Source organism: Periplaneta americana, chromosome 8 (assembly GCF_040183065.1).
Source record: "Periplaneta americana isolate PAMFEO1 chromosome 8, P.americana_PAMFEO1_priV1, whole genome shotgun sequence".
NCBI lineage: Eukaryota > Metazoa > Arthropoda > Insecta > Blattodea > Blattidae > Periplaneta > Periplaneta americana.
In genome coordinates, this window is record NC_091124.1 from 24414112 (window position 1) to 24433010 (window position 18899).

At 36.4% G+C, this 18899-nt stretch overlaps 1 protein-coding gene across 3 annotated transcripts; it reads left to right on the plus strand.

Moving 5' to 3' along the window:
• Positions 1-679: 679 nt before the first annotated feature.
• On the plus strand, positions 680-18148 carry LOC138704591 (uncharacterized). Of its 3 annotated transcripts, none has more exons than XM_069832653.1 (9): positions 680-983; positions 4720-5213; positions 5294-5443; positions 5523-5678; positions 7464-7541; positions 10931-11022; positions 11140-11277; positions 16723-16802; positions 17254-18148. In XM_069832653.1, the coding sequence occupies exons 1-9, from the start codon at positions 868-870 to the stop codon at positions 17357-17359; spliced, it is 1410 nt and encodes a 469-aa protein (XP_069688754.1). In that variant the 5' UTR covers positions 680-867; the 3' UTR covers positions 17360-18148. The 3 variants fall into 3 exon arrangements, 2 of the variants coding, with proteins under 2 accessions (XP_069688754.1, XP_069688753.1); XR_011333373.1 differs by lacking the exons at positions 680-983; positions 17254-18148 and adding exons at positions 1561-1994; positions 13679-13763; XM_069832652.1 differs by lacking the exon at positions 680-983 and adding an exon at positions 1562-1994.
• Positions 18149-18899: the final 751 nt, after the last annotated feature.

The following is an 18899-nucleotide window of genomic DNA, read 5'->3' on the forward strand; positions in this document are numbered from 1 at the left end:
ACGATTTTATGATCGTGTAAGCCAGGGATGCTCAACCGTATGAATACTGCAGGCCAATATTTTAAAAAATGTTCTTTTGGAGGGCTGCAGACATCCTCCAAAAATAAATAATTTACAAATAAATGTCTTACTAATTAGTGATTACTGTAATCTGTAATTTATAGTATTTAATCATACAAGTCTGTTTTATATATATATATATATATATATATATATATATATATATATATATATATATATATAGTTTTAAACTTTACTATCAGGCCACAACATAGTGGCGGGCCGCACGAGGCCCACGGGCTGCGGGTTGTGCACCGCTGGTGTAAGCGAACTTTCTATCCATGGGATAAGTCAGAAACATAGAGATAGTTTACTTACTATATGGTCAGAACTATAGATAAAAAAATAATAAATAAACTTTGAAGCAGTTCCGCTAGTTCTCAATAGATAGCGTCATTATTGAAGGGGTTAAAAGAGGCGTTGGGGAAAATGATACAGATTAAGCATAAATTATTCTCATAATTGTCAATTTCCGCGCTTTCCTGCTAAACCAGTGTTGTTTTACAATCAGCAGAGGGGGATGAAAATAATATTGAATTCTACAGTGCGGGTATATTTATGTACGATTGGCCACACTGACTTATCTTTGTCATCTATTCATAGAAGCCTAGATAACTAATTAAAGAAGTCATCACACCATGAACGAATACAATAGTATGCGAAACTGTGGTGAACACCATCTACCTACACCCGGTTGAAGTAACGAATCCAGCAGCCAGTGTCATGGGTGGTAAACATAATAACTAAGTAATTTGTAGATTTCCCAGAGTTCTCCACTTATCCGTTTAGACCATACGAGAAGAAAAGATGGAAACGAGAAGCATGAAGCAAAAGAGTCATGGCAAATGTTGTGCTCCTGAATGCAGAAATGTTTCGATTGTGGGTGGGAAGCATTTTTTCAACTTTCCTCAGGAACCTATGAGGTAAGAATTATACCTGTTTTTTTTTTATTTTTTTTTTTAAGATGGAACATGACAGGAGCGTTGTGATCGGAAAAACAACTGAATGTCACATAGCTTGGTAGACTTGTTGCTATGGTAACAACGGTTGAATTGTCAAACTTACAGTTTCCACGTGGCGAGTGCTTAACAGCTTTCTTGACACAATGTCCAATACACACTGTTACACAGTGCATAAGGGTTGGTCATTAAAGGGAAACTAGGAGGTGAAACTTAAACGGAGAGGATTCAATCCGTCATCAGAACTGGAATCTGGTGTTGCTTAGTGGATAAAGCGTCAGCACATAGAGCTGAAAACCCGGGTTCGAGTCCCGGTGACAGAATTTTTCTCCGCTCCACCCATCCATCGTATGGTAATGCAGAATTCCTGTACGGAAATATCATACGTACTTCGGTACACCACAATAATAAAATATTAATGCAAAAAGTACGTGTGGGCCAATCGAGTAGATAAAAGTAGTATATGTAGCTCTCTTAATGCGCATGTGCCAATGTGATTTGGCGTCCGTCAGAAAATGGTTTATCACGGCATAAGATCCTAGACCTGCCTGATCTGCGATTGTAGAAGAACAAAAATATTGCTTCGGATAAATTTAATAATAATAAAACACCTTAAATAAATACAGCAAGGGGAAGTGTTAGACTATTATAATTATCTTCATGCACATTCGTACGCTATACCTATTATATAAATTTAACAATAATGATAGTATGTGAAACTGCGATAGCGCCATCTAGTTCAAACGGGAAGAAGCTGCAATGTAACTAACGCCCGGTGTCGTAGATGGTGAACATTAGAACTAGGCCATGGCAAAATCGCGTTATCCGTTATCGTGGAATGTGGATGGGACTGCAAGAATGGAGGGGGCAAAAAAATAGGCTGAAAAATCGAGGCAGATGTTGTGTCCCTGGATGCGGGAATGTTGTGATTATAGGAGGGAAGCATTTTTTCACATTTCCTCAGGAGCCTCTGAGGTAAGAATATTGTCTTTTGTGTAAGCTAATTGGAGTTCGCGTAAGTCCAGCACTCTAGCCACTAGACCATCATGGCGACTAATTTTAAATAGGCCTACTATAATTGCTGCAAAATCGATTAATATGTTGGTTTAGGTCCTAATATTAATTTAACTTACCACTGATTGAAGTTCTCCTGCCTGATTTGTAGGCCTACATCTATTATCATGCGGCTCATCTCACTTGATGATATGTGTTAGAGATAGTTCGGGCTGCCAACTCTACTGTATTTCCCGGGATCTCCCATATTTGCCCCTAATTTTTAACAGTCCCCAGCTCCCGTATTATTCTTCTCTTCGAGCATTTTCTCCCTTATTTTTGCATAATATAAAAATTTTTATTCTAAACATTTGATTTTGCCGTGAATGATGATTTATATGATGAATTTTATTATTAAAGACAGACATTAAAATGTGCAGCCTTTTAGAAGGTAATGCTTGCCAGAAATGGGTTTCAGTGCTCTAGTTTAAAATCAAACCATGTTAATGTTATGAATTTGGAAAAGCTGGCGAGTTTTGTTCTAAGCTTACAAAGTAGTAATACTCATACAAGGAGGATGTTTTATCTCATGAACAATAATTGGACAGATGTTCGAAACATGAGCACGACACATCTAATCAAATCAGAGCTGCAAACTGTAGCCTAATTCAACTATTACGCGAGACAAAATCTGTTTCAAAATACTCTCAATTTAAGCCTAGCTGCCAAAGTGTAGACCTAAGTTGGTTTTTAGTAACTGAACCCAATAACTTGTCAATTTTCCATGTAAAATTTTGTCGATTCCTTAATCTCCCCTATTTTCTTAAAAAAAAAAAAAATTGCAACCCTAAAGGTAGTACATCTTAAGTCTGATTTGTGATGTATGCAATGAAGGGGGAAAGGAACTGGTCACCCTACCTCCACAGTTCCCTGGCTTACTTGTCTCATAAATGATGCTGATGTCTTATTGCGTCACTTATGAGGTTCCAACTTGTCTTCAGACAATTCCACACCTGTGGAGTAACGGTCAGCGCGTCTGGCCGCGAAACCAGGTGGCCCGGGTTCGAATCCCGGTCGGGGCAAGTTACCTGGTTGAGGTTTTTTTCCGGGGTTTTCCCTAAACCCAATACGAGCAAATGCTGGGTTACTTTCAGTGCTGGACCCCGGACTCGTTTCACCGGCATTATCACCTTCATTTCACTCAGACGCTAAATAACCTACTGTGGATGTTGATACAGCGTCGTAAAATAACCCAATAAAATAAAAAATTCAGACAATTGACTAAACAACAACTATTTAACTAAACTTAGATACCAGTATCGAAAATGACTACGACCTTTAATAATAGCTATACCTCTAATTAATTATGCTATCTAAAATATGCTGTACATTGAAGAATCAGAATTTCCTTGACGGTGGAAGGTATTTTTACATGATTCCTTTTCAACATTTTTTTCAGCCACCAGCGTGCCTCAGTTTGTTAAGGCACTTGCCTGCCGGTCTAAAGTTGCGCTCCGGCACGGGTTTGATCCCCGCTTGGGCTGATTACCTGGTTGGGTTTTCTCTGAGGTTTTCCTCAACCATAAGGTGAATGCCAGATAATTTATGGCGAATTCTCGGCCTCATCTCGCCAAATACTGTCTCGCTATCACCAATCTCATTGACGCTAAATAACCTTGTAGTTCATACGTGTCGTTAAATAACCAACTAAAAACTGTTTCTTCATATTCACCTCCATAATTGTAATTCCAGTGGCAGCTCGTGCCTTTCTTGGATGGGTGTTCACAAAAAAAATGAGTAATGAACACACTGATATATATATATTCTCGTATAGCTGAGTCACACGTCAGAGATAAACCAGTTCTAATATGCATATACCAAATCTACGCATATAAATCAAAATTGAAACCATTAAACAAGAGTAGAGTAAAATTAATTCATAGGACTCACCTTCACTGCTGTTGTAGATGGTGTTGAAGATCTTGATTTATTTGTAGAGAAACTCCATGCGCCTAGTTTTGAGAGATGCAAACTTATCAATAACTTTATTATTGAAGTCTCTAATGTCGTTAACAAGTTTTTTTCCACTGCCAACATAGCCAGTGTACTTAATCGGTCTTCTGTCATGGTGCGGAGGAATGTTTTAATCCTCTTTTAATTTAACACATAATTTCACACACGTCCGTCTCCAAACTTCAAGTGTTACTGTTTCAACTTTCAATATGCACCATTGCAGGTTGTATTTTCCTTACTTTGCTGAACAAAAGACAACAGAATCAGCACCCGCGCATAACGGTATTTTGAAAAGAAAGAGTAAAGAGAGAAAACGAGGAAAGAGGGAGAAGGGAACACGATGCCAGGCCCAGTCTGTTTCTCTGTCACTGGCACATTCAGACCTGTGCGAGCAGAGCTATTGTAACCATTGTAACAAACCAGAAAATATTCTCGCCTCAGGCTATTTCACCCTGCTAGAGAAAAATTGTGCGAGCTGCTGTCAACCTGTCCAATGGAGATTTAAAGACACACGACATACGAACGGGACATTCTCTCGAGATTAAAAATGTAGGAACGTTATTGCACATTGGAAAGTAATAGATGTTATAATATTAATACAGTAATATGTATGATTACTGTTGCTTTTTAAGGTGTTCACGTGCTCCTGTGCTCATATAGAGGAACCGCCGCTGTGTAATTCATTGCTTTACAGGTGTTGGAAATGGCTCCGATTTTGTGGGCTTGAGGACCGGTATCGAGTGGCCTCAGATGTCACACATAGTTTGAAAATCTGCATTGACCACTTTGCTGAGTCTGCATATTACCGGTTACCACATATGGTCAGACTTCACAAGACTGCTGTGCCCACTCTTCATGCTAATGGAATAATGGTGTCATCCAGCCCTAAAATTCAAAGCCTACCACATACTGTACCTATGCCTAGAGTACCAGTAACATTATCGGTTGGGAGTACCTCTGCTATAAGACATCACAAGACTTTGAGGACATATGCTAGGAGGGCAAAGATTGATTCTGCAAATGCTGAAGGTAGGCATAGTGCCATTGACCTGAAAGGTTCAAATGAGGTGGTGGCAGGATTGACAACTATGCCTCCAACAATTCTGTCTTCCACGGTTACTCCAACTTCGATTACTGTTTCAAGGACATATCCTGAGAAGGCAAAGATTGACTCTGCTACTACTGAAGGTAATTAGTACACTAAAAATGTATTTATGTCATTTGTGTTAAAAATTTTTCACTTTAGTCTTTCTTTTCTTAATTTTCAGGTAGGTCTAGTGTCATTGACTTACAAAGCTCAGATGAGCAGGTGGCAGAATTGACTGTCATGCCTCAAACAATTCTGTCTCCAACTTCGAAAACTATTGCTTCAAGAACATATGCTGGAAGGTCAAAGATTGACTCAGGAACTGCTGAAGGTAATTTGTACACTAACATTGGATTTATGTCATTTGTGTTAAAAATGTTCACTTTAGTCATTCTTTTATTCATTTTCAGATAGGCCTAGTGTCATTGACTTACAAGGTTCAAATGAGCAGGTGGCAGAATTGACAGCTATGCCTCAAACAATTCCGTCCTCCACAGAACTTCCAACATCGAAAGTTATTGTTTCAAGGACATATGCTGGGAGAACTAAACGTGCGTACAAACAAGGTAATTATTGCATTTAGCCATGTTTATGAGTTTCAAGTAATGCCAGAAATTCAGTAGAAAACGTTGATCAATATAGCGGACATCAACAACTTTATCAACAATGTCGTCGGCGATGACATTAATCAAAAAATTTTTAGTCCTCTAATTTTATTCCCTTTTCTAGCTCTCTTCTACTTTGTAGTCCACCACTGTGGAGTAACGATTAGCGCGTCTGACCATGAAATTAGCAGGCCCGGGTTCAAAACCTGGTTGGGACAAGTTACTAGTTGATATTTTTTCCGGGTTTTCCCTTAACCCATGAAGTGAAAATGCTGGATAACTTTTGGGGCTGAGCCCTGACTCATCTCACTAGCATTATCACCTTCATCTCACTCAGACGCTAGATATAATCTTAGTAGCTGATAAGGCGTCGTAAAATAACCAAATAAAAAAAATACTTCTTCATTTCTCTAAAGTTTCTTCTATTTTGTGCTTTCTTTCTTACTATCCCTTTCCTCTTCTTTCTCCCTGTATACTGCATTGTACTATCTTCATTGCAATTTTATATCAACACATATATTTTAATTTTACTTGCCATATTTGGATCACCGGGAATCGATCCAAAAACCTTCTGCTTAGCAGTCTGTCATCGTAACCATTAGACCACAAGATCGCACATTAAAATTCTTTATAAGATATACCTTTAATAATGTATTTCAACTGTCGATAAAATGACAGCCTCACTTCTATCTACACTGCATCGACAGAATCAAGGGATGGTTCTCTCAGATGTTCTTTAAGTTTGGGAACAGATGAAAATCTGATATCACCAGATCGACACTGTATGGAGGATGATCAAAGACAGTGAAACCAAGTGTCTGCATTGCATCGTCAGAATCAAGGCGCAGTCCTTTCAGGTGTTCTTTAAGTTTTGGAAATAGATGAAAATCTGATAGCACCAGATTGATACTGTATGGAGGATGATCAAGTACAGTGAAACCAAGTGTCTGCATTGCATCGTGAGAATCAAGGTGCAGTCCTTTCAGGTATTCTTTAAGTTTTGGAAATAGATGAAAATCTGATAGCACCAGATCGATACTGTATGGAGGATGAACAAAGACAGTTTTCGGAATCTCAGTTTTGCCATTATCTCCTTCACATGCTCCGTCCTTTGTCACGCAAGTTGAGAGTTTCACCAGGTTCATTACAAGCATGAACGGACCAACATCTTACAGTAATGATGTGTACACATTCATCTCCATACACAGCTTTCATTCTCCCGATGAATGTCAATAAGGGGTACATTTTTTGCCATCAGAAACTTCATCATAGCACCCTGCTTCAGACGCACCGACATAGTACTGTTACATGCTGTCATGTTTTAGACTGTAATTCAGAGCTCTGTAGTGACAGAGGTACGAAACTTGTGTCAGTGAAGCAGGAAAGTTAATTGAGTAAAATGTATCACAGCTAGTACTAAAAATTAGGAGGCATGACTTTTCATAATACCCTCGTACATCCATCAGCCGAAGATTACTGTGGGGGATAATTAAAGTCAAAGTACATAATATTAAATCGTAGGCCTATTATATGACAACATTTAATACCATTTATAGTATTCCGAAACTTACAAAATATTATGTAATGAGTGCTAGTCATGAGATCAAATGCATGATGCCATTGATGTCCACCTTATTGAACAACGTTTTCTACCGAATTACCGTAATGCCTTACTTCTTCAGTTGGTGTTTTTCACTCACAGGCTTTAAAATACATAACCAATGTATGTTTTCTCTATTTTTGTAGGCAACAATATGATTGATGAACAATTGAAGGAAAAGCAGCATTTATCACACCCATTCATTATGGTTCCTACCACTGAAGGTAAGTAGTATTATCTTGTAATCATAATAACTAGATTTCCATGCACTATCATATCTAAAACATGCATGCATTTATCACTATCATATTACAAAACATGCATAATGAAGCGAAAAAAAAGTTTAAAATATGCGCTGTCAAAATTTAGTTCTCCACTATGTTACATTTTCATTTTATTTTGAAACAACATATTACAACTAATTTCTCAGATTATCTTCGCTTATGCTCATGTGTTTGTCTGAAGAATGTTCTTGAACACAAAATTATTTTTCTGCATTACAAGAAGTGACAGGTGCATACTTAAGTGAATAAATTTGGGAAAAAGTGAGGTTGAATTTTAAGTCTTTTGCATTTTCTCATGACCATGACCCCATCGGGAATCGAACCAGCGACCTTCCGATTTTTAAGCGTTTTGCCTTTATCCTATCGTGCACCACAAAATACACGAGTATTTACGTTTTTATTACAGCAATCAGAATAAACTACATCATTGCCCATCTTTAGAAATTTATTTCCCTCAGTCCATTTTGACAAGATGTCTTCTTGCAATTCTAAAAGGAGCTATAGCAACATTTCATAATTTCATACAAAAGTATACTAAATTGTAGGTTTCAAGCATGCTGCTTCTGCCTTTCTTTCTTTCTTTCTTTCTTTCTTTCTTTCTTTCTTTCTTTCTTTCTTTCTTTCTTTCTTTCTTTCTTTCAGTATTTTAACCTCTGGTTTGTAACGAGTGAGAGTTGGGGTTTGGAAATTCCAGTATAACAAATGGAGGATTACTGAAAAGTCTAAAGATTAGTTGTCAGTTAGGATGTGAGGAAACCATATTACCGATAGCTTTCTCCTATTTTTTTTCTCAATAGACAAATAACTTGGAAATACCAGATTCTGCGAAGCAACATTCATAAAAGTCACTATTATGCAAGTTAATATAAATATGTACTAAAGCCAAAAAAAAGGGACATAATATGCAATATAAAAGTCTAAATATGTGCTATTTAATCTAAAATCTTCGACATATGCATTAGTCATGATACTCCCAGAAAAGGCCAAAACATACATGGAAAAAGTACGGTTATTTGGAATCACTGTCATAAAACGAATATCTGTAAAGTTTGAGAAGTGTAACAAGTTTATATAAAAACATGCATTTGCATGGAAATCCGGGCTCTATTAATAACATACTAGTAATCATGTGAGTAAATTGCTGGCATATGTCTTTAGTTTTACTGCTTTATTCCCTTTCCAGTATTTAAAGGGAGATGTCAGTGACAATGTTCAAGAAGTCAATTTTTTTATTTAATTTTTTATTTTATTCTATGATGTTTAAAGATTAAGTTGCCAAAATTTCATTTTGCAATCCCACCATGATGTGTCCCAAAATAATTATTAATTGCCATGATACCACATCTCTCTTATTTATAATCCTAAACATTATGCTTTATTTTTCAAAATTACATTTTTGTTTTAAAGAATGTACCCATAAATCAGAAGCTAACTAATGGATTTTTGTTGAAATTTTTCACACTTGCTTGACTTTGTATATACTTTATTTTAATATAGGGCAAAGCATCGTCGCTGGTATATGTTTCAAAGAACACAAAATTTATTATATCAGAGAAAGATACATTTTGGAAAATGATTTTAAAAAACCATATAAACTAACCTAAGTTTCTTAGAAAAAATCCTGACAACTATTTAACTATATACGAAGTAAGAGTTTACAAATTCTCATTTAGTTATTTTAATTGGTTTTGGTAAAAATGGTACATGAGTAAAGTGAAAATTAGTGAAATCCCTTTAAACCATCCTTGTCCAAAATACCTTTTCAGTTTCCATGGAAATTGTCATAAATGCTTCACATATTGTTAAATGTATCATATCCAAATTTCATAATACTATGATAGACACTAAGAGAGTTATGAAATTTTTATGAATTTATTGCACTTTCATTGACATCTTCCCTTACTGAGAATTAACCGTAATAATAAAATTCGCTCCATGATTGCCAATGAACTTTGCCGGGCTGATAAGTATGAGGTGTACAAAGAAATTGGGTGCCTTTCTGCTGATGGTTCAACTCGAAGAGCAGATATCATTGTTATAGACAGGAAAAAAAATTGTGGACTAATTCTCGAACCCTCAGTCCATTTTGAGAACAGCGAGGAACAACCTAGAGAAGTCTGCAAAGAAAAATGGGCAATTTATTTGCCATGCTGCAGCGATCTGGGGACCAATTATAACATCAAGACATGGGACGTTATAGGAATTATGATTGGGGCTAGAGGCACAATCCCACAGGAGTCCTTAGAAGTCTTCCGAAAATTAAAAGTTCCTGACAGCACCCTGGACATGATATCTTCCACTGCACTGAAGTCATCGATTAGCATAATTAATCATCATTTATATTCTTTATAAAATGTAATTTGTCTTGTAGCCTAAATTGTTTATTGCATTTCCAATAAATTTTTCAATGATAGCGTACCTAACTAGGGTTTCTATTAAAGAAAAATTGGAATTAAATATAAATATTCATTTAGAATTGATTAGGAGGCAGATTATTAAACCCTGGTTGGGATGGCTGTCAAATATCTATCTTCTCTTTACTACAGCACAGGGTCTTTATCGTATTGTAAATGTTATAACCGATTTCCTGACAAATCTCTGTGTTGCAATGTGCATATCATTTTCCGAAATTACTGCATACTGACTTCCCTTTACTATTTGAACACCTACACTGATGACCCCATTCTCTTAAGGTCTCTTGTCCTCTACCACTCAACCTAGTAGCACTGAAACATCTGTTATTGTTACATTACAACACATCATTTTACATCAATAAATTCGTGAATGAAGTAGCCACCAAAACGTTAAAATATGGTGTTCACTTAAGTCGGCTACAACTTGCCATTTTCACTCCAATATGAAATGAGTACCATTAAGGTAAAATTATCCGGAGATAAAATAGTCCCCCAATCGGATCTCCGGGCGGGGACTACTTTAATGGTACAGAATCAACAAGAAATGGATTCAGAACACCTCAAAATCTGTGCTTCAGTGGCTGACCATGATAATAGCTTTGAAAAATATTGGAGTGCAAGAGGTCAAATGACTTTATTGTCAAACGCCTGGCATTAGAAAACAAAAACAACAACATCAATAAATTCTACCCTAAATGAAATTACAAAATCGGTTATTCCAAAAATGTATCCTATGTTCGTCAGACCATTGAAGCAAAGAAGTATCAGAAGAAATACTTTGATTTGTAAAATTAATATCGTATTCTTGTAAGATTTGGTGTTTTATTTATATTCTTAACCAGAAAATGATTTTGGTATATTGTGAGAGAAGTGTTATTTGCAAAACAGTAACATAATTTGAGATTTTGTTTTCAGTTGCCAGGGATCTCATTAAAACAGAACTCGATACTGACCCATTGGCTCTACAGAATGACGGCAATTTAGAAGAGCTGAAACCTTTGGTTTCGGTAAGTGGATATGTGTGATATGTTGTTATGATTCAAGTATGAACAATAATTTGTCTTCCCCTGGAAAACCATGAATTACAGAATATAAATTTCTCGTTTATCATATTTGCTACACAGGAAGGTGATTTCTTGAAAGTTGATGTGGATCAGATCAAGACAGAATCTCCCGACCCCATCTGTGATCTTATATCAAGCATAAAACATGAAGAAGTTGAAGATCCCATTTCATTTCCACCGTCGAATTTAGATGTTGAGGTGAGTGTTCGTTTTAGTGTCTTTTTACTGTACATTGCTTTGAGCTCTTGGCTATTTGAGAAATGAAACATTTTTGTGTCAATCCTTCATTTCTCTTCACTTTGAAATGTTCTACCAATTCATATTTCACAGGAAAAGTCGCGAATATTTTTTTTATTCGTAATGCATCTTTGTCGCTTTCCTATAATATACTGAAATATATATACAGATATAAATACATAGATGTAAATTCAGTTCTTGAAGGAAAAGGCTGAGAATACATGATATCCTAATCTTAGGCCGTGTCTCAAAGCTACATTTTCAGCTGAAGTGAACTAGATTGTTGACTAAATAGCTGGATGTGACGTCAGAAGTTATGATCCAAAGCTACATAGTGCATAGCAGTCAAGTCCGTAGTAGCTAGTAAACGAAAATGCTTGCTTGATTGTTGACTTGTTCACTAAACAAACATGGATACCTCATCTGGAATTGGGGTTATGAAATCTTAAAATGCTTTGGAAGTGAAATAATGTAAATATAATGTAGAATAACACGTTATCTTTGAACACTGACATTGTTAGTACCTTCTGTATAATATTTTAAACATGATTGTAATATTATATTAAGCCCTTATGTTTTGCACATAACTTGTAATGAAACTGCATTAGGACACTGCCTTCTTAATTCAGTGCTGCACCATGATGTCATGGTTTTTAGAAAAATAGTGTATGAAGAAAGCCGTTTTTCAAGCATACAATATGTCCAAAGCTCCCTAGTGTGTAGTTTACAAGTCACCTAGTTGCTAGTCACTAGTGTGTAATATGGACTTGAATGCTGGGTAACTTTCGGTGCTGGACTCCGGACTCATTTCACCAGCATTATCACCTTCATTTCATGCAGACGCTAAATAACCTGAGATGTTGATACAGCGTCGTAAAATAACCCAATAAGATAAAAAAAAAGTATGGACTTGAGCTTTGAGACACAGCCTTAATACGGAATGACAAGGAATTTCAGCAGAGACAGTTTTACCTCTTCTTACTGAATTTAGACAATGAGGTGAGTGTTTGCTTTGTTGTTTTTTTACATCGTTTTGGGCTTTTGGCTATTTGAGCTATTCACTCATTATTTTAATTTCTAGTAATGAAACATTCTTGTGTTAAATTCGTAATTTCTCTTTACTTTGAGATTTGATACTATTTATTCTTTCATAGGAAAAGTCTTGAATAGTTTGTTTTTATTCGTAGTATCGGCTTTGTCCTTTCTCCTACAATCAATCTTCTTAATGTATCCAGCTGTTTGCTGACAACATAAAGTCCACTATAGTCTATTCAGTTGTTGTTTTTCACGAGAAATGAGGGATATTTTGATTGGTGTTCATTATAGATGCCTGTTGCTAATAGCCAGAGTTGGGGTGTAGTCAGTATATACTGCAGGGCTGTGTCTTCTGCAACTGGTACTGTTGATTTTAATTTACTTCATTTGTGATTTATGGATGGACAGTATAGAAGAATGTATTCTAGATCTTAATCATGATTATTACACCGTCCTTTCTCCTACAGTGTACTGAAATATGTTGTTGTTTTATAATGCCAGGCATTTGACAATAAAGTCATTTGACCTCTTGCACTCCAATATTTTTCAAAGATATTATCATGGCCAGCCACTGAAGCACAGATTTTGAGGTGTTCCGAATCCATTTCTTGGTTTGAGTTGCACAATGGGCAGTTAGGGGACTGATATATTCCAATTCTATGCAGGTGTATGGCCAAACAATCATGGCCTGTTGCCAATCTAAATGCAGCTACAGACGATTTTCGTGGTAAATCGGGAATTAACTGTGAATTATGATGCAGAGAGTTCCATTTTTTCCCTTGGGATTGTGTTATCAAATTTTGTTTGTTGAAGTCTAAGTATGTAGATTTAATAAATCTTTTCACAGAGTAATACGTAGATTTAGTAACAGGTTTGTAAAGTAGCAGTGCTGCCCTTCTTTGCTAAAGCATCCGCATTCTCGTTTCCCAGGATTCCACAATGGGATGGTATCCATTGGAATACAATTCTTTTATTGAGTGATATTAATTGAGAGAGCATTTTAGTTATTTCTGCTGTTTGAGATGAAGGTGTGTGTTTAGAGACTATTGATAGAATAGCTGCTTTGGAGTCTGACAATATAACTGCATTCTTAAATTTATTGATGTGGCATAGAAGATTCCTGAGACTTTCACTTATTACAATGATTTCTCCATCAAAACTTGTTGTTCCATACCCAAGAGATCTATAAAGTGAGAAGAGACAGCATGTAACACCTGCACTGGCACCTTGTTCTCTGGAGATCAAGGATCCGTCAATGTATACTGAAATATATGTGGATAAAAATACAGATTTTGTTGAATTGCTGAAATGCGTTCTTTGGTTGCAGGTGTGAATTTTGGTGAGATCTGAAATCTGACAGTGAAGGAGATGTGGAAGGCACAATGTATATCCTGCTTTATGAGACATGATCAGTAAGTCCATTCGCAGTGTCGCCAGGGAATTGAACTTGATGCGTACAACTGTCCACAAAGTCCTTCTCAGGAATCTGAGACTGTACGCATATGAAGTTCAGCTAGTGCAAGCTCTTCAGCCTGATAATCATCTACACCGCATAGCATTTCCTGTCGACATGCTGGCTAGAATTGATGCCGAGGAAGAATTCCTTTGAGGGCAAATGCACCTGCACACTTGTACTTCGCCGCCAACTGCCCTTTTGCCGCAGCACACTTTCAGTCTCTCTAAATTTTCGGTGCCACTCCTGAATTGTTGGGTGTGATGGCAGTTCTCTTCCATATAGGGTCCAGATGTGATATTGCACCTGTGTATCTGGTTGTGTGTCAGTTAACTAGGATACACATTATGTCATCTCCTGAGGTGTTCATATCTCCTTCACTCTCAGATTTCACAAAAATTCACACCTACAACCAAAAAACGCATTTCAGAACTCCAACAAAATTTCCATAAGAAGTTTGACAGTTTCTGATTAACATGCTGAAAACTACATCCAGATATCATATCTCAATACTTCGAACAATTAACATTCAACTAGATTTAGAAGAACCAGTTACAAAATCTGAAACTTCCAAACCTGTACTAAAAGCGCTGGCATTAGAAGCTGTGAACAATAGATACCCACCAGAAGAATGGTTACATATCTACACAGATGGGTCTACTATCGATAACAACTCAGGATCAGGAATTACGTGTGCGTTATTCTCATTTTATCAACCAGTAGGACATCATACAACAAATTTTGATGCAGAAATAATGGCTATTCATATCTCACTCCAACACCTACTATACAGAATAGATAAATTTCAAAATGCTATCATTCTCTCTGATTCTAAATCAGCATTATATGCAATAAATTCATATAAAATGATGTCAATCCAAATTAAAGAATGTCACAAAATGATCCAACAACTTCAAAAACTACAGAAAAGAATTCAATTGCAATGGATACCTGCACATTGCGGAATTGCTGGAAATGAAACTGCTGACTTTCTTGCCAAAAAAGGATCCAATTTAATTCAGAATACAAATACAAGCCTACCTTTTACATCCATCAAAAGACTAATTAAAAATAAATATAAAATCAAGCAAAACCAAGCACTATGCACCAAAGCCAAAGATAAAAAATGGAGCATTTTAATAAAAAACCCAGAAATTATTCCAGAAATCCCACGTAAATCTGCAGTAGCAAAATTCAGACTGCTTACAGAACATGATTATTTGGCCAAACACTTCAATAAAATAGGAATTTACACAAACCCAAATTGCCCTCTATGCAACAAAGAAGAAGAAATGACTGAAGATCATCTCATAACCTGTGAAGTTCTACCTGATGGATCCACCACAGAGAAATATTGGAGAGCAAGAACGCTAATGGCTTCGTTGCCAAAGCCCGGCATTAGATAACAACAACAACAACATACTTTGTTATTTACATCTGAAGTTGTAAAGGTTTCATGTGGACAAAATCATTACTAGTCTCTTAAAATGTTTAACTCGAAATACACCACTATTGTTGCCACTACATTCTCTACTGGCTACAGTATTAATCCCAGGTTTGCCTACTGTCTGGATTAAATGACGTCACAGGCAGATTTGTTTTCAGTTTCCTAGCTGCAATGGAGCACGGGTCAGTGGAGATAAGCATACTACAGCATTAAAGAAAACACTCTCTTCATTTAGTCAGTAACACGATTTTTGTGTTTTATTCCGTTTTAATATTTGAGGAGCATCGTCTCAAAACATATTAAGTCCCCCAGTGAACGAAATTAAATTTGTTACTTTCTATTTATTTATCTTTCATGCTGTGAGGTCTGATGGTTCCAAGTCGTCATATTTGTAAACTGTGAAACCAGTACTTAAAAATGGTTTTGTGTAGTGTTCTGGAAACTTCTCCGGTTTACGAGTAATCCAGTTTTTCGTCGTTCGTGTAAAAAAATTGTAAGTGGTACATAATACATTTTGAAACGATGCTCCTCATTTTGTACTATTAGAATTCTTCTCTCATTAATTTGTAAATTATCAGAAGAGTTCGTATTTAGATATTTGATTTTCCTATAATTAATTGTCAGTCCATATTTTTTGTATTCTTATGATTTTCTTCTCACATAATTGCGTCATCTCTTTCATTAGTGACTAAAGCCTAGTTGTCGTTGAAGAGTGAGTTTTGTATATAGAGATTATCTCCAATTTTTAGTCCTGTTGGTTTGCGTTTCTTATACCATTCTGTTTAATTAATTTATTTATAGTTGAAATGGAGCTTCTGGGCTAAGATGCCATGGTCTACTGGTGTAGATATACCCAGACGTTTCGTCTACTGCTGCGGCAGACATCTTCAGTGGTTAGGTAATCTAGGTCGAAGTCTTCTGCTAGGAGTACCTGTGGCAACTGATAACCTGACTGGTTGCCTGTCCTTATTTATAGAGCCGGGGATTGGCCTTGGTGTTCTGTTGTCGTGGCGGTCCGCACCCATTGGACCTCAGTGGCCTTGGGCTGGTCGTGATGTACCTTTGTCGTGGCGGTCCACACTCACTGGACCAACGGGTGCAGACTGCTGCGACAACAGAACACTAAGGCCAATCCCTGACTCTATAAATAAGGACAGGCAACCAGTTAGGTTATCAGTTGCCACAGGTATCCCAGCAGAAGACTTCGACCTAGGTTACCTAACCACTGAAGATGTCTCCCGCAGCAGTAGATGAAATGTCTGGAAATATCTACACCAGTAGACCACAGAATCTTAGCCCAGAAGCTCCATTTCAACTAGACACCGGCTGTGAAAGCCTACATGCTAAGATTAATTTATTTATACATATTCTGCAAGAAAGCCGGTCATTGTGTAACACTCAACTTGATCATGATCTGCATCAGTACTTCTTAATTTACATATTGTATTGCAATGAAATTTTCCTTCTACAGGCACAATCATGGTTTGAACATTCAACAGAAGAAAAACCAGTACCAACTTTCTCAGAAGAGGATAATGACTCAAATGACAGGTGATTGGATTATTAACGTTCCAATTCTCAGAAACGATGTTAAATTTCGTTCATAAATTGTCTTGAACTGTTGTTGTTTAGTCATCTGTCCGAAGACAGGTCTGAACCTCACAAGTGATACCAACAAGGCACACTTAATGAGGCAACTAGGTCAGACCCTCCTTTGCAAACATCTCCAACTAGCTAGATATTAACTAGTCACACTTCAGATTTTACAAACAATTGTTCTTTCTTTGACATATCATCAAATTAGATGTAATGCCTGGTAATAGATGTACATATCAGCTAGAACCTCATTCAGAGGTACTTCTTGAACTGTACATACAGTATAATAATCTATTTTATGATTAATCGTCTGCAAAAGTTAATAAACTTGAAATTTATTTTTCAGTAATCTGTAAGTATATTCCAGAAGAAGGGGAGTTTTGACCACAGGTCTGTTGTTTTACAGAATCATGGAACGATTCAGTGAAGATGATGTAAGAAGCAACGAAATTGATGTAAATGGGGAATCTGTTCAACAATCTGGTGTTGTAGCATTTCAGGAATGCACATGAAAGAAACTAATCAGATTTTGAAGTTGGAGATGACCCCTCGTTCCAGAAGAATCTGCAGTGCGAAATTTGTGACAAAGACTGTATTTCTCAGAAACTTCTGAACCAACATTAATACGTCCATTCATGACAAAAGCCTTTGAAATGCGACATCAGTGAGAAGAGTTTTTCACGACTTGATCATCTTCATGGACACAAAACAACTTACACAAATAATGAGTCTTTCAAATTCAAAATTGTGACAGTGTAGCTTCAAATACAAGAATCAACCCATACTGCTCATACGTTTTTCAAATGTGCCATTTGTTACAAAGTTGTAAATGTAGACATCTTAAATGTCACAAGTCAATTCATATGAGTACTCATCCTGTCATGTTCAGAATTTGTGATAACATCCTTGCGCAACTTTCTGAAGTTGGACAACATGCAGTAATCTAATTCACTTAAGTAATAAACCTTTCTGAAGCAATATTTCTGTAGTGCCTGGGAAAAGTGACACAAGTCAGTTTCCACAAACCATTTTTGGTAATTTATTGACAACTTACATTGGTTTATGTCGATTTGACTTTTTTCTTTATTTATTATTATAATGGGAGGAATACTTGAGTCTCTTTTTCAAAGCGAGCAGATGTTCTGTAAGTTGTCAATAAATTATCAAACAAGGTTTGTGGAAACTGACTTATGTCACTTTTCCCAAGCACTGCAGATTTATGAGAAGAGGTGTGTTCATCTTAGTTAACTTGGACATCACTCATCAATTCTCTTTGGAAATAAAGTCTTTCAAATGCAAAATATGCTCTAAGAGCTTCAAACGACTTTACCATCTTCGAGATCAAAGGATGACTCATACAGAGGACGAAAACCTTTCAAATGGAAAATGTCAGAAGACCTTTACACGAAATAGTCATCTTCAAACTCATTCAAACGCACACAGATAATATGCTTTCAAATTCGATATTTGCATGAAAACTTTTATGATCTCAGAATATGTGAAACTTCGTAAGCTCTGTCATTCTGAGGAGAAACTCTTCAGTTGTCATATCTGTGGGCACAAATTTAAGATAGTAATTATGTCGAAAAACAATATGGGTGTACATAAAGAAGATAATGCTTATAAATGTGATATTTGTTTCAAGAGCTGGTGGGAGAAAAATAATTTACAATTTCACATACTCCTTCACATGGAGGATAGTTCCTTTACATGTCGAGGACATTATGCCTTAAGGGCATATCAGCAAAACTGCAACTTTACATTAGAGCCATTTAAATATAGAATATTTTTTCGTAACCTTGTCTACACAACAAGGTATTATCAATGTTCCTTCCTCATACCCATTGTAATTCTCAGATGTTTGTTTTGAAACATAAATAGATTAGATTAAAATATTGCAATAACATTGCAGTTGTTGATATGCTCTTCTTGTATGATGTCCTCGATGTGATGTATGTGATGGAGACTTCACAAACCCAGCAATTTGAAAGTACATATGCTCATTCATACAAGACAAGCTTTTCAAATGCGAAACCTGTGGTGAAAGCTTCA

Bases quoted from the DNA above. Each gene is read 5' to 3' on its own strand.
- LOC138704591 (XM_069832652.1), top strand. From the start codon at position 1,804: ATGGTGAACATTAGAACTAGGCCATGGCAAAATCGCGTTATCCGTTAT. The intron at 5,444-5,522 runs GTAATTTGTACA...ATTCATTTTCAG, and splicing joins TGACTCAGGAACTGCTGAAG to ATAGGCCTAGTGTCATTGAC. The intron at 5,679-7,463 runs GTAATTATTGCA...CTATTTTTGTAG, and splicing joins TAAACGTGCGTACAAACAAG to GCAACAATATGATTGATGAA.